General features: G+C 44.1%; 2 protein-coding genes across 2 annotated transcripts in view; one reads left to right on the top strand and one right to left on the bottom strand.

The window, feature by feature from the left end:
- ABTB2 (ankyrin repeat and BTB domain containing 2) overlaps nucleotides 1-7,069 on the bottom strand; it is a 173,928-nt gene extending 166,859 nt beyond the window's left edge. The window contains exon 1 of the mRNA XM_063117416.1: nucleotides 5,676-7,069. Coding sequence (XP_062973486.1) covers nucleotides 5,676-6,543 — 868 coding nt within the window. The 5' untranslated portion in view covers nucleotides 6,544-7,069. The remainder of the gene's footprint in view (nucleotides 1-5,675) is intronic.
- A 294-nt stretch (nucleotides 7,070-7,363) lies between these two features.
- CAT (catalase) overlaps nucleotides 7,364-16,012 on the top strand; it is a 56,008-nt gene continuing 47,359 nt past the window's right edge. The window contains exon 1 of the mRNA XM_063117418.1: nucleotides 7,364-7,464. Coding sequence (XP_062973488.1) covers nucleotides 7,441-7,464 — 24 coding nt within the window. The 5' untranslated portion in view covers nucleotides 7,364-7,440. The remainder of the gene's footprint in view (nucleotides 7,465-16,012) is intronic.

Consider the following 16,012-nt stretch of genomic DNA (forward strand, 5'->3'; position numbering starts at 1 on the left):
AACAAGCAATACATTGTCTTCCAAAGCAGTAGTATTTTTGACTGATGTATGTTAGGGTGACCATATGGAAAGGAGGACAGGGTTCCTGTATCTTTAGCAGCTGTATAGGAAAGGGAATTTTAGCAGGTGTCATATGTATGCATGCAGCACCTGGTGAAATTCCTTCTTCAGCACAACAGTTAAACTTGCAAGAGCCCTGCCGTCTTGACTAGTTGTACCATAAAAGTCACTGCAATATATTTAATTAAACCACTATTCACATTAACTCTGGGACATGTATTTTAACTTATACAGAATAAACCAACATCAACTCAGTATAACAAGTATGTGGTGAATGGATCTTCGTAATACTTTTACTCCCAGTTTTAAAGAGAAAGAAAACTCAAAGCCAACTTTTCTCTTATTCCTCTGCTACAAATTCAGTTTCAGTTTGCAAAGTGCAAGTAATGGTCCTTAGAAGATTCACTGGGTCTTGCATTCCAAGCTCTTTGTTAACACAATAAACATACTCCTGAAGCGGAATTAAATGCACATGTAGGCTAGGGAGTCTGAATGAATACCTAGATAAATACAATTTGATAGAATGATCTAAAGAAGCAGATACCACTGTCCAATGAAACCAGTCTTTTGCATGACTAATCAATGATTTGTATTCAACTTGTGAACGTTACACAGCTGACTACTTCAGTTTTGAATACTTACAACCATTTATTTTCATATCTGTTCATATTTCCATGTAACACAAACCTCTGTCCATTCAATTTATTTTTCGATAGAACTCTTTCTTGCTGGAGGCATTCAAAATCAGCATCATGGTTAGATCTTTATCCCACCCCACACACTAAGCTATATCGCAAAAGTACCTGCAAAACCACACAGCTAGAGTATAACATTTCTCCTTGCGCTGTCCACTATTTTACTTCTGGTAACATGGATGGAGAGTGAAAAAGCATATGGATAGTGTTATAAACCTATGTGAAGCTAACATAAACCATGGCATGAGAAGACATTTGCTCGCCCTCCAAAGAATGGGTCGCTCCTAAGGGATCATTTCCCTCTGTCTTGGAGTGACTCTCTTTTTTCCTGAGACCCTCATTCTCCTAGACTGCAGCATCCCGGAATATGTCTTCCTGGGACATGTCACTTTATCACATCCCCAAAGGACTCATTCACAAATTTATCTGTCTCTCTCACCTTCCTTGGCTTGAAGGGAACAAACTTGTTCCCTCATGGCCAGAAGTCTCACTGCAGCTCGTACACACCCACAATTCTGTCCAGCAGACAGTCATGCATGTGACACTCAGTGCACTAAACTGGGTAGCTCCCACATCTCTGATGGCTTTCTACCTTCTTAGCTGTTTTTATTATTTGGTTTGTTTACCTGAAAAACTAAGTTATTTACTAGCAGAAGACAGGGAAAGGTCAAATGTCCTGGCCTTCTTGTCCTGTTGCTAAACTCACGCGGGTGTATACTTTACTTCTTTTTACCTTGATGCTTTGTCATTGGGACTGAGATGCTTCTTCACTGAGGCTGCTCCCCATGCTCAGTGAACTGGACTCCTTCACAAGTCTTTTTAGGGTAGCTTCCCTACAACTGCTGCTACAGCCAATTAGATCAGAAGGCCTCACTTAAAAAGCAAGAATGTGCGGGGCTCAAATACTGGGCTGTACTAGTCTCCAGTGAGTGGACAACACAATCAATTGAGCCTGCTTGGAATGGGAATTTTTATTAGGGGAGTGGACAATGGGTATTGCTTAAGGAAAGGCAAGTGACTTTAAGATTATGAGCGCAAACTCAGGAGAGGGGGATCCAAACAGCAACAGAAAAGTATGACTTTAGATTCACATTTGTCTGCTAAAGCAGCAACCCCTGGTTGCACAGAAAAGGGAAACGAGAAGATAAAACTGAACATTTATGTACTTTATTTATGCTGTGTCTGCTGCTCACTCAAGTGAAGTAAGAGCTCTCCCCCTGCCCTTGCCTTAATGAAAGTGAGATTTCTGTGTTGTATTGTTCCTTAAAGAGAATTGTAGTAAATTCTGATCTAGCAAATGTGAAAGTAAAACTAGCAAAATAGTCCTGGCCTGAGAGTGTTTGTTGAAGCCTTCTATGTATTGGTTAAATTAATAAATGTTGATATTTACAGAACACTTAGATCTCCTGAGATTTACCTAATGGCATACATAACCAACAGACATTATAATTGTTTCCTGGAATGGACTGCTGGTGGTCTGTACAGATAGGTGTTGTTTAATTTTAAGGAACTAAGACTATTGGCTATGGGCATCCTAATGGATGCCCAAATTCTCAATATAAATCCTGGAAACCCAATAGTGCCCAAATCTGTGAAGCGGGGGAGCAGTCCTCACAGACACTCTGCCCTGCTGAGTAACTCATCAACTTAATAGTCTTTTAGCATTTAAGAAAGCTATAAAGACTGGTCTATTCCGGCAGGCCTATCCAGTGGAATTTTAGGATGTTTTTAGGATGTTTTAATAATGTATACTATGTTTCTAATTCAGTTTATGTATCTTATACTTATTGTTGTTCCCCACCTTGACCCTAACAGAGGTGGGTAAGAAATAAATTATTAGTAGTAGTAGTAGTAATGTTGGCTGAGAGAACATTCTGACCACGCACAGCCCCTCCACTTGTTCAATGGCAGGCAGGTTTCCAATGGAGAAGGAAAAAGTGGACTGACTAAAAGGAAATATGTAACTTGCTGCCTCTAAGAATTTTGTCTTCCATCCAGTAGAAATACATGGTGGAGAACGGAGTTGGGGAAAGGCTGCCCAATTAACGGTAGTTTATACATATTGATTACTCAAATAGCATGGAACAATAGGATTACCTCCGTGCATGATGGCCACAACCAAAAGCTCAGGATCACCTTAGTTCCAGCCATATCAGCCTGTGGCAAATCTGAAATCAGTCAAGATTCTGGTATGCCAGCATAGCATTGGCAATGGTGTGCCAAAAGCTGATCTGGGCTCAGTTCAGAGTGTGGCAACAACATTCCCATGCCTATCTTGCCACAGGCTGCTGTGGATGGGATTTTCCAACAAGCTGAGTGTTTTCCTATAGCCACCATGTGCTGAGGTAGGACAAGCCCATAAATGGACCAACCCTATTCCTGCATAGGCCTTACTTTCTGTTTTAAAGGAGCTTGTTGGTTTTATTTGTCAATTTCACTTCTCTGCTTTTGATTGCACAAGCCAAATCCAGGCTATAAAGGCCCATAGCTAAATTGCTACCAAGGTGAAACTGATGGAGGACACTTCCAGCGACACCACACTGGTTCTGTTTCCTTCCCACAATTGTTTTCCACAGAGCTACAAGCACTTCTCCAGCAAAAAATGGTTGACGTTCTCAAAAATCTACACTGAAATGGCATAAGAGAGTCTGGAATGAAGGAGTTGTATTGTTGGTCATCAGTCATATCACAGGCATTATTAATTGAGTGCCCATGACGTTAATGCAATCACAAATCATCTACCAGTCACATTTAAAGTGGTGGCAGTGTGGTGAAAGAGTTGCTTTTGCCTCAGCAGGTACGTGTTGCAAACTTGAGAGCCAAAAAAACACAATAGAAGGGCTGTTTTAAATGGATAGTCTGGCTTAGTCATCGGTTAGTCACGTCTGAGGTGTTGTTTATACAAACTATTAATGAGGTGATAAACCCGGGTCTGCAGGTTAGGGCTCACATGACAGAATGATCTTCTATACAGAAAAGAGAAGAACCTCTGCGTGAAGAAAACGCAGGGAAAAGGTCATGGGAAAAGGTTCAAGCCTATCTTCTCCTTGGCATGCTTGTTTTCCATATGCAGGGATAACAGATTTTTGTTGTTTTGTATGGAGGAGCAGTCAGTTATGTAAGCTTCCATCTGCAGTTTGAAGTGAACAACACAGGTTAACAACCCTATCTGCTATTTATGAGAATAAGGTCTATGTTCCATTGAAATAAATGGAATAGGTTAGTCACGGCAAGCGTAAAGTCACTCATGACTTTAGCTGGAATGGGGACTTTAGGTTGCCTAGTGTTATCAGGCGAAAGAGATAGCGGGAAAGATTATCTGCAAAGACCTTGAGGTATACTACAAAACCGTTTTGCAGCTTGTGACTGAAAAAACGCCACTCTTTTGCTTAATTACTTAGGAAGACCTTTCCCAATCAGCAGGGCCAGTCTAAGACATTTGTCTACACGAGGCAAAGGACAAGATGGCAACCCTCTATTCCATATACAGACACTGACAGGACTGGCGGTTGTATGTTCAACACTGGCAATGTGACAGCGCCCTTTGCTGCACTTGAGAGCCGCAGTCTAGCTTAGGGAGTCCAGAACAGACCACACAAAGGCACACACCGTTCTGTCCTCAAACACCTCACCAGCTTCCCCCCTCCCCCAGCATCTGCTGCCTGAGGTGGCCGCCTCACTCTGCTTAATGGTAGGGCCGGCTTTGACGATCAGATTACATGGGCCAGATTCCTAGTACAACATCATTCTAATGACTTAAATACTTCCCTATAACCTACAGCTTGGTGAGTTAACAATAGTTTGTTATTGCTTTACATGCACATCTTCTATGGTGTAAACTTAGACTGACAGCTTCTAAGCAGCATTGACCTTCTTTTCTTGTTCAGACAGAATGGCCCTACTAGTAGTCAGACACATCCAAAGGAGCTTTGTACTGGATTTTAAAACTGGAACCACTCCCACCCGTCATACGTCATGGCAAACAACTGTTGCTCCTTGGGGTGGGGTGGAGTGAGGGTTCCAAAAGCAGATTGTGCTTCTGCAAAGAGATGGGGAGGTCTTTGCTCAAACATCTCCATGGGCTACTACAACCTCTTAGATTCACCCAATTCAGTGAATTCCAGCCAATATATACTACATATATTCTTTCTAGAGGTTTACAGCTTTACATACTCAGTACAACAAAATTTGTTCTCTTGACCTCACAATACTGTGACTGAGGCTACAATTCTTTACACAATTACTTGGAATTACGTCTCATACCTTTGAACAAAGTGGGACTAAATTCTGAGCAAATATACATCGGTTAGGGCTGCATCACTGCAAAGCATGTTTTTTTGTCAGAGAAAAATCAGGGTGTAAAACACATCAACATTTTTGAAAGGCATTCCACTTTTTCAGAAGACTTGGAAAGTCACTCTGGGGAATAAATTGTGCACAGAAGAAAGGACACGTTGAATTAATTGGTCCTTTACATCCATTTTGTGTTAGTCTTAGGGGACTAAATTCAACATATTAATTGTAGCAATTTAGTCACCTGCAGAACAATCCAGGATTCTAGTTTTACCACTAGTTTACTCACACGATTTATTTCAGTTATTTATGCTAGCTGTGCAGTCTCTGTTCATATAAATAATACACTACTCAGAAACACATCCCATTAAGCTAACTCCCATGGTAAGCATACATTACATATCCTTCCCACTAGACTTAGAAACAGCATCTTGTTGTGGCTTACAGGGATAAACTATTAAAACGTAAATATAATCAAAACACGCAAACCCATCCACGAATACACTAGAATGGAAGGATGAATGCAAGCACACTTTTGCAAGCTCTTTGGATTTGTTTGACTTGCAGGACATCTGAGCATCATCACGGTATCCGTTTGTATGGCAACATTCAACACGTGGCCCTTACCATTGGCATTCTTCCCGCAGATGAGATGCTCGTAGGGCTGCAGCACTCCCCAAAGCTCAGCATCGTTGTTGATGACCACCTCGAGGCCCTCGGCCGAAATCTCGCCGCCTCCGTCGGGGCTCTGGCTAGCCAGAACCCTGGCCTTGATCTCCTCCACCAGGTTCTCTAGGCAGGATGTCAAAGAGATGGCCGCGTACTCGTGGATGCGCACGGAGATCCGGGTGTCGACCATCCACCTGAAAAACCTCCCGACGGAAAAGGTGAGGCCACAGCGGGCCGATTTGCCTTTCCGCAGGCCGTCGCCGGCGCTCATGCTGTACAGCGAAAGCGCCTTGACGGTGGCCAGGACGCAGCTCTCCGATAAGGACCAGCTCTGGATCAGCTTGATGGCGCTTTGGATCTCGAACCGCGTGCACTTGGAGTGCATCACGCTCAGGCGCTGCGCCTCCCTGGAGATCCGGATCAACGGTCTCCGGAGTAACACAGACAGCCTCCGCACCGCTTCTGGGGTGAAGTCTCTCTTGTTTCCTCCTCCTCCTTTCCCTTTCTTGAGGATCTTCCCAATGTCTTCCTCGGTCCAAGGGAATTCCTCCAGATCGGGCAGCTTGGCACATTTGGAGAAGATGTCCGCGACTTCGGGGTCCTCCGGCAGGACGGTGTTGACAGTATCCCAACTATTGTTGCGACTGTTCATGGAGCCCGAGTAGTACCACCAGTTGTTGCCCCTGTGCTGCGAGGAGGCGAAGGCTTGCGAGTTGGACTTGGAAGAGGAGAGGCTGAGGGACCTGCAGGAGTCCCCTGCCCCATACCCGGAGTCCAAGGTTAAATCTTCCAGGGTCTTCAGAGTAGAGCTGTATATCCCAGCCATAGGGAAAGACCTGCGATCCCGCGCCCGCTCCCCAAAGGCACCGAAGAGGGAAGGCGACCCCGCCGAGAGCCGCGCTGTTTGCAGAGGGACCGCCGAAGCCCCGAGGCGGGCGCGAGGGCCGCTGTCTCCTTACGCTCCTGGATGAGAGTCCGGGTTGTGCTGGAGCTCCCGAGGATCCTTCAGGTTCTGATGGGTGCCAGCTGTCTCCATTCCACCGTCAAGGGTGAGATCATTTATTTTCCGCCTGGAGCGAGGATGGAACGAGCTGGGGCCGCCCGGAGGAGAAAAAGAGAGGTGTGTGTGAGCGAGAGAGAGGTCCAGGAGGGGTGCTCTTTTCAGAAGCTCAAAGCAGGCAATGCCAGTCACCCCACGGGGTGTCCCGGGGCAAGAAAAGACCGGCAGCAGGCGAGTCCTTTCCCAGATGATGATCCGGAGTCAAACTCGAACCCATCCGGAAGGCAAGCAAGAGAGGGAGCGACTGGGCAGCGCCGAGGCAGGCAGCCCAGGAAGCTGCTGCTGCAGTCGTTGCTGCGGGCTGAATGCCGGCGATTCTCCCCCCCTCGCCAAGACACTTGCAGAAGCTTTGAGCGAACTTCTCCTTGCTGCTCTGCCGGGCACACCGATCGCAGGCGGCATGCAAATGACCTGCGAGGCTACGCACCAATCAGCAGCGCTGGGGGCCGGGCCTGCCGCCGAAATGCGAACTCGGCAGCCTGTATGCAAATTTCACGCAGGCGGAAGGGCGGAGCGAGGAGGACGTGCTAGCGCGGAATGAAAGCACGTCCAGGGGGAAAGAAGAAAAAGACGACCGACGAGAGAAAGCAGGGAGGTGGCGAAGAGTAGTGACAGACGGAAGGAATCATTCGCTTGCGAGAAGCAGACAACTGCGTGTTCATCATGTCCAGATCTTGTGATGCAAAGGTAAACAAGCTCCTGCCTGCCAAACAGTGCAATCCTGCCCTTGTCTACTCAGAAGTAAGCCCCCCATTGAGTTCAGTGGGGGTTGCTCTCAAATCAGTGTATATAGAATTGCAGCTTAAAACGTGTTTGCTCCGATCCCACTCCGTAGATGAACGGCACGAGGTTCAACGCTGTTTACTCGGAAGGACGTTTTATTGACAAGGACGCGCTTCCGAGGAAGCGTGCTTAACTTTGCAGCTGCAGTCCGCTGCACAAATTCCTCGGAAATAAACAAATCTCCACTTGAACGCAGTGGGGATTAAACAGTGGGGGCTTACTTCTGAGTAGACAGGTCGAGCAGCAAGTTTTCAAAAGCAAGGCCTAAAATGTAGCATTTTCAAGATTCGTTTGTTCAGGGTTAACAATCTCCATTGCTGGAATACGTATTTGTGTGAAAATCTTGTGTGTTTCTGCTCTACAGTATCTGCATTCAAGGCATTTTCACAAGTAAACTTGCTGAGAGCCTCCAGACACAACAAAATGCCTCTGTTAGAATTTTTCTCTTTGTGCCATGTGTGAAAGTTGTTAATATGGAAATGAAACGACTGAATATAAGTTTCTGCCAAAATGGAGTTTACAGTTGCATTACAGACCAATGTAAGGAAAAACTGATTTAAGCCTCAGGTGTGAAAACGGTCTCAAAATGCCTCCTGCTCCAGAATGAGCCAATTATGAATGTTGCTAATATGGGATAAAAGGCGGAAGGGAGCCATTTTCACATGTTCCAGAGGAATATCTGTGTGCCTGTTGTAGCATAAACAATAGTCTCATAACAGCTTAAATTTGTTAGTCTGTAAGGTGCCACAAGAATCTTGTTATTTTTCAGAAGTGATGCTTAAATGACGGGGGTGGTGTGGTATTTCTCAAGTCTGTATATGAATATACAACCTACATTAACTAAAGTGTACATTCCAGTTAAAGTAGTTTAGCCTCCTGTTTTCTAGCCTGCACTAAGAAGTTTCACAAGTGACAGTAAAGTAACAGGTGTTTATAGTATTGTTTGTTGTAGACATACCTAAGCTGTATTTCATAGGTACACTTTTAAAAATCCTTAAATAATCATCTCCAAAATCCTTCCTGCTCTAAGAGAAGACTTCATAAAACTGTATTTCTGTGGTAGTTCACAAGCTGTGATACATTCTTAATATTACTTTGAAAAAGCTCTTGGTTACTTTGTTCTTGTATGAGAGAGGGGAAAGCATGCATGGAGCCAAGGATTTGATAATGACTGGGTTAGGTGCAAGTAACTGGTGGTAGTGTGGAAGGGGGAATTTACACAGACCAAAATGACTTATTTCTGGCAAGCAAAGGTGCCCACCTCCAAGGGCTCATCTACACCAAGCAGGATATTCCACGATGAAAGCGGTATATAAAAGGCAGGAGCCACACTACTGCTTTATAGCGGCATTGAAGTGCACTACAGGATCTACTATACTGCTTTATAGTGGTACTGAAGTACACTGACAACTGTTGAGGCCCATGACAGATCTACACCAAGCAGGATATAGCACTATGAAAGTGGTTTATGGTCTGTGTCAGTGGGCCCCTACAGTTGTCAGTGCACTTCAATACCTCTATAAAGCAGTAGTGTGGCTCCTGCCTTTTTTTATGCCACTTTCATACTGCTTTCATAGTGGAATATCCTGCTTGGTGTAGATGAGCCCCAAGACAGTCTATTCTTACCCTGTAGCAGGAATGCAGAGTCTCTGTAGTTCAGTCTGTTTTATGCAAGTCTCCTACATAGATCTGAAATGCACATATTAATGCATAAAATGACCATGAGACAAGCACTTCAGGTTGAAATCCTAAGCCTGCAATCTTTTTACCTGGGAGCATGTCCCACCAAATGTGATGAGGCCTACTTATGAATAAATGCAGGATTAGGCTGATATTTCTGCCATGGGGTCTCATGACATGAATGAGTGGATTGTCAACCCATTTGATTAAGGCAGCATGCTGAGAGTCTGAAAGAGGCCATTGTATGGAAGCTTACACACTTTTGACCTTGAACTGTGAGCTGGATATGAAATAAAGATGCCTGGTTTGTTTCTCTCTCCCCCCCCCCTTTATGCAGACGAAATTAAAGGTGTTTTCCCCACCTCCGTAGCGGCTTTTTATTAGTATTTTATGTTGTTTGGCTATACTTACCTGATACAAGAGCGCCATCTTTTGGTAAGAGCAGCCTCATTAAATATTTGTAGTTTGAGCAACTGAAGTTTGGATCCTAAGAGAAATTTTGTATTTCTGTTTTCTCCCGCTGATATCTTAATAGTAGCTTAATAAGTCCTGCTTTTTTCCCCCAGTCTGAAACAAAACTAATAAAACCATTAAAAAGAAGAATAGTTCTCTGTGAATGAGTTGCATTTGTTGTTGTTGTTAGGTATTTTCAGGGCACTAGGTATCTCGTTGCCACACATTTATAGCATGTTCAGTACACAGTTACTGTTATCATTTAGCATTTATATCCTGCTTATTTTTTTAAACAGAAAAACATGCATAATGCTTTAGACTTTGAAAAGTTCTTCACTTGCATTAAGGGCACAATCCTATGCACGTTTAGGCAGAAAAAGTCCTGCAACTCCCAACGTGGCTGGCTGGAGTATGCTGGGAGGTGTATGACTTTTTTCCTGTCTAAACATGAATAGGGTTGCACCATAAATTGTAATCCTTGTAAGGCAGGCCAATATTACTATTGCTGAGAAAAAGTGGCTATCTTAAGATAACCTACTGATTTCATTGTGGAGGTAGGATTTGAACTAATCTGTGTTTCAGTCTCTTAGCCCATTACATGAGACTTAAGTGCTGCAATACACCTGCTGTGAAGGAGCAGGAATGCTTTTTAGGAGTACTCCTGGAGCTATAATTGCTACTGATTCCCTGCAGTGCTGGCACAAGCTCTTTCACCACCTGAGATAGGAGAGAGCACAAGCCTCCAATGCCTTGCACCTTTCTGTTCGCCTCATCATGCCCCCTCCTCCTTCTCCTGTCATGCAGCCCCTTCCTCTTATGCTAGCCACATCCTCTTATGCACATTGACAGCCATGTGGCTGGAAAAAGCAGTGTCGAGGCTCTTGTGAGAGCTGCCCAGATCTTGCGGTAAACCCACCACCACTTCTTCTGGTCCTGTGGCTCTCCGTAGAGCTGATGTGGCTGCAGCAAATGTCTGGAGGAGGGGACAATGCAATGAGAGGAACAGGTTGGGCTGCTTCTTCAGAGAGCCCTATGGGCAACTCTTTCACTGAGACCTGTGCTACGGTAGGAGAGTGGCTGGCAGAGCTCTCCAGAGCATGCACTAGAGGTGGCAAGGAAGCAGCAGCCGCCCCTCCTGGTGGGGGCGGGGACAGTGCAATTTCCCCTCTGCCACCTGATGTGGGCCCCTTACCCTGCTTTATGGGAGGACCAGCCCTGATTCCCTGGGTGTCTTTTTACCTGTTAAAGCTGGTTTACTAATTATGGCTCTTGTGAAAGACAGAGCTTTAGTCACAGGTTGCATTTATTTATTTATATTCTGCCTTTGCATGAGAACATTCCCAAGGCAATTAACGATAAAATAAATACAGAAAGGCAATCATTTAAAATATACCCCAATATAAAATCAGAGCAGAGAGAGACAAGCCAGTAAAAGAGCATCCAGTGAAAACTACCACATACACTCCCACACAGCAGCAAATAAACAAGCCAACATGATAGCCCAAAGACTTGTGGCAGATTACAAGTCTTTAGCATTATGAACCTGTCCTCTTGCTAAGATCTGCAGCACAAGCCATTTTGAGGACACCATGAACTGCAGAGTCCTGTTTATTTTGTTTATTTTTATTCATTTATTTATCCCGCTTTTTTCCCTCCAAGGAACCCAAGGTGGCATACATAATCCTCCTCCTCTCTATTTTATCCTCCCAGCAGCAACCCTAGTCTGACTGGCCCAAAGTCACCCAGCAGGTTTCCATGGCCGAGTGGGGATTAGAACCCAGATCTCCCAAATCCCACTAGCCAGTGCACCACATTATTTGTTGGTCATGCAATACAGGGCTCTTTCCTATGTTGTTCCTAAACTCTGGAATACGTTCCTTCAAGAACTATGACTCCACCCCACCCTTTGGCTTTTAGAAAGGGTGTGAAGACACCTTTTTAACTGAGCCTTTAAAATTATTTAGCTGTTTCACTTCTTTTTTAAAAAATGTGCTAAGTTTTTTTGTGTTAAATTACACCCCGCCTTGATGGCTTTTTAGCAAATAAGGTGATAGATGATGATTATGATGATAGTTGCTGAAAGGTCATCGGAGAGAGGGCTAAATGACCCTCCTTCAGAAGGAAATTCCAGAGCCTAGGACCAGTCACTAGGAAGGGCCTCTTTCAAGCCCTCATGAAACCTGCCTCACATATTAATAGGACAGAGGAAAGGGTCTTTCCAGAAGATCTTAAAGTCCAGGCAGGTTCTCATGAGAGATGGCACTCATTGGGTAATGTGGTCAGCTTTATAGCTCATTACTAGTGCTTTGAATTGCATCCAGACTGGATTATTGTATCTTCTGGAGGCTGTGTATAGAAACTTCAGCTGATCTAGACTGTTGAGCTATTAACAAGGACTGATCTGAACTAACTCATTTAAAGACACACACACCCCTACACATGTTTAGACAGAAAAATCCTGCAAGTCCTGGATTCCGTAGCTGGCATGGCTGGCTGGGAATGCTAGGAGTTGTAGGACTGTTCTTTCTAAACATGTATAGGATTGCATCTTTAAATAAGTTAGTTTGGGGTCTATTTTATAGTGTTGGTTGTGGGACCAGGCTAAAGGAAACTTTTCCATTTGTTGTGTGTGTACCCCCACCCCCAGTCTGGGCTCTAAGATCACGAGGTGTGGTTGTGGTTCATATACTTCAGATACTATCACCTTTGGAGGTAATGCATGTAGCAAGGAATACCATTTTTCTGTGGTGGCAGCTTGCCAGCACTCAGAATTTGTTTAGCCAGCTGTCTAACATCTTCCTTTTTGGGATGATGTTTGGCTGACTGGGTAATGTTGCTGCTGTGGTTTCTCTTTGCTACTCCCACCTGTGATTTTAATGTTTTACTGATGTAGCTCACAATTAAGTTAAATACAACTGAGAACCTCTTCAAATGAATGATGGGATACAAATCTTTGAAAAACAGTAAAAAAAATACTTAGTGCTCAGCAAGATAAAGAAAACAGAAACAGTATAGTTGGTTTTATGTACTCTTTCAGATGTTTTGCTTTACACTTTCAGTTTCTAGCACTGCCAAGTTTTACTATTATTGAAATTCAAATTAAGGCTTCTTGTTTTGGGATTAGAGCCAACATCAGGAGTGGACTTCTGCTTGTTCAACAAGACCCTCCCTTCCTCTTCTCCCCCCTGCACTTGTGTTTTCCCCAAATCTGCTCCAGAGGGGCTACAACTCTCTAGACTGGGGGACACACACAGGGTCCTTCAGAAGGAAGAGGAATCTATTCTGCCAGTGGTGTTTGTTCTGTTGGTGGAAGGACACCACCAGCAGAAGGGGAAGCTCAGTGAGATAAAGCACATACTTTGCATGCAGAAGATCTCCAGTTCGATCCCCAGCTTCTCCACGTAAGTTGAGGAAAAGAATCCTACCTGAAGCCCTAGAGAGCTGTTGCTGTCTGTCAGTGTTGATGATACTAGGCAGGATCTACACTACTGCTTTATAATGGTTTTGACAACTGTTTGGGCCCAGGACACATTCCATATACTGTTGTCAAAGTGTTATATCCTGCTTGGTGTAGATGTGACCCTGGGCTAGATGGATTGAATATAAGGCAGCTTCCTTTATTCTGTATTGGATATAACCTTTTAACTTTTTTTTTAAAAAAAGGAAAGATACTATAACATGATTATTATCATCATCATCACCTAAAGCTAAAGCTATTTGGGTGGTTCACAAAAATTACAAACCGTAAATACAAGATAATAAAAAGATATATAGCTATTTATTTATTTATTTATTTATTTTACATAGAAAATGGGATTGAAAACCCCGTAGAGCCTTCTGGAAACCATCTGGATCCATTAGCCTCCAGGGGCAGACTACCTCAACAGGAGGTGATCTTACCATGACAAGAGACCAATTCAAAGTCCCCCTCCTTCAGATCGCCATACGTATGACTGACTGCAAAAACAACAATAACAACAACAGTCTAGAGTGTTCCCTGCAGCAATGTTGGGCTGATGACATGTTCGAATAGTCCCATGGTTGTCATGGAGGCCATGGAATACTGAGCCATCCTAGACAAGGTGCCCTTCACATGAATGTTGATGTTCCCCTAAACCAGCAACCTGGGGTACCTCAGCATTTCATCTGAGACCACCTCAGGTAGAGAGACTGCTGAGTAGCAGCAGAATCCCCAGTTTGTCCTGCTGGCCCAACACAAGATCCAAACATTCCAGGCTAGTACTCAGATGGCAGGGAGCCTGGAGAGAGAGAATGAATGAATGAATGAATGAATGAATTCTTAATATTCCGTGGCAAACCTCCCCTCCCCCCCCCAGCCCTCAAGTCTATCCTGATGCTGAACCAAGTATCCCAATGGGAACAACTGAGAGAGACTTGACTCTTCCTTGTTTGCCCACCCAATCCTGGTTCTGCAAGCCAGATCAGCCACCTCATCCACTATAAAATCATGCATAAAAGAAGTATTTGCACCAAATTGGCATTTAAAAGCAGAACCAGAGACCCAAATGCAGGCTGATAGGGTTACCACCAAACCTGAAGGTATGGGTGGACTGGAACATGGCACAACCATTAACCTTGTGGTCTGCGTTCCCTTACCTAGCTAGCCCTCCTTCCAATGCCATATTTCCCTCTACCTGTCACTATTCTAATTGATCCCCCCAGATGCCCCCACTGGGCCCGATATCCAGCCTCCCCAGCGTATACTCAGAAGTGAACCCCCACCCCAAAGACTCTGAACAACTAAATTGGTTGTTAGCAGGCTGGCCCTTGCGTCCTTCTGAAATGGCTCCCCCAAAATGGGCAACCAACCCCTTTTGGCTCCTTCCCCTTTGGAGTTGTTGCAACCCCACTTCTGCCCCGGCAAAATAAGAGCCTGTCCCCAGGTCAACCCAGGGGAGATTTCCTCCTCTTCTCTATCAATATAAGGGAGGAGCAATAGGCCAGCATACAGCAGGCTACAAAAGTGAGGCAAAGGCCTAGCAGTTGGTGAAAGAAACAGCTTGCTTCCCTGCAGATTGGCTGCAGGGAAATACATTTCTTCTTCACTGTTCTTCTCTTCCAAATCTTGTTTCACTCCAGTTTTATTTCATGGCCAAATTTGACATGCTGTAGTTGATGCATGATCAGATGCCTATTTTTTGTTTAAAAGCAGCCTCTGTTGTACGGGGCAAGTTGGGTCAGGGTGTGTCACTGGTTTAACAGTTTAACAACTGTCTTCAATGCCATGTCTCTGCTTTAAATTGCTATCCTCCTGTAGTTGTTTGTATCCATAGAGGGGATAAGAGGCATATTATAGTTACCTATTAGCAACTTTGGAGGGGCAATTTCAATCAGGGAAATGGTGCAGGCAGGAAGAATTAACCCCCCCCCATATACCACAGTGCAGATCCAGATCATTGTCTCCCCCACCCACACTGCAAAGAAAAAGACACAGAGGGATCCAGTCATCGATTTTGCACATTCCCTCTGGTTTGGGCTTTCGTTCCTTAAAAGGGGATCGATTAAAGAAGCTATTTTCAGCTATTTATTGTAAGCCGCATTTCAAATATTTTGTCTGTATCTTATTTGGTTTTGCATCATAGTAAAACTTGTTTATAGGAACATGCACTTATATTTGACCTGTCTTTAAAATTGTTCATAACAAAAGGAAACGGACAGGAAAAACAACAGAGTCCCGTGATACCTTAACACATTTACTGTTCCACTCTTCATCAGATGCAAAACTGGAAGCAGAGCTCTAATAATTTATTACTTGCAGTATTTTCCCCCAGTATAACTTATTATACTTATACCCCACCCTGTCCTCTGGGCTCAAGGCGATTTACAATGATATCATCACAGTTAATACTTTTTTTCTTCAGGCTCATAATCTTAAATAAATAGGTATGGGTAGCTTGTGTAAAAAAAGACAAAGACACTGAAATAATAATTGCTTTCTACTCACTAAATTATTGTCTGTCACTCCCTTTTCCCAAAATATAAGCTGTCTCAGTGCTATATGTGGCTAGATACAGGCAATGGTTTAACAGCTAAAAGAGGTTTCACAGAGACTTTGCTTCATACGAACACACAATTCTTACGGCCCACAATTGCCTCTGGCCAAATAGATCTTGCAGAGTTTGAAACAGTGCACACCCTGAAACACCTGCTTTCCAGAGGTGAAGCTGGGATGAGTGTTAGGTATAGAATCATAGAATAGTAGAGTTGGAAGGGGCCTATAAGGCCATCGAGTCCAATCCCCTACTCAATGCAGGAACCCACCCTAAAGTGTACCTGACAGATGGTAGCCCAAGTGGTG

This window comes from Elgaria multicarinata, chromosome 2, assembly GCF_023053635.1.
Source record: "Elgaria multicarinata webbii isolate HBS135686 ecotype San Diego chromosome 2, rElgMul1.1.pri, whole genome shotgun sequence".
NCBI classification, from domain to species: domain Eukaryota; kingdom Metazoa; phylum Chordata; class Lepidosauria; order Squamata; family Anguidae; genus Elgaria; species Elgaria multicarinata.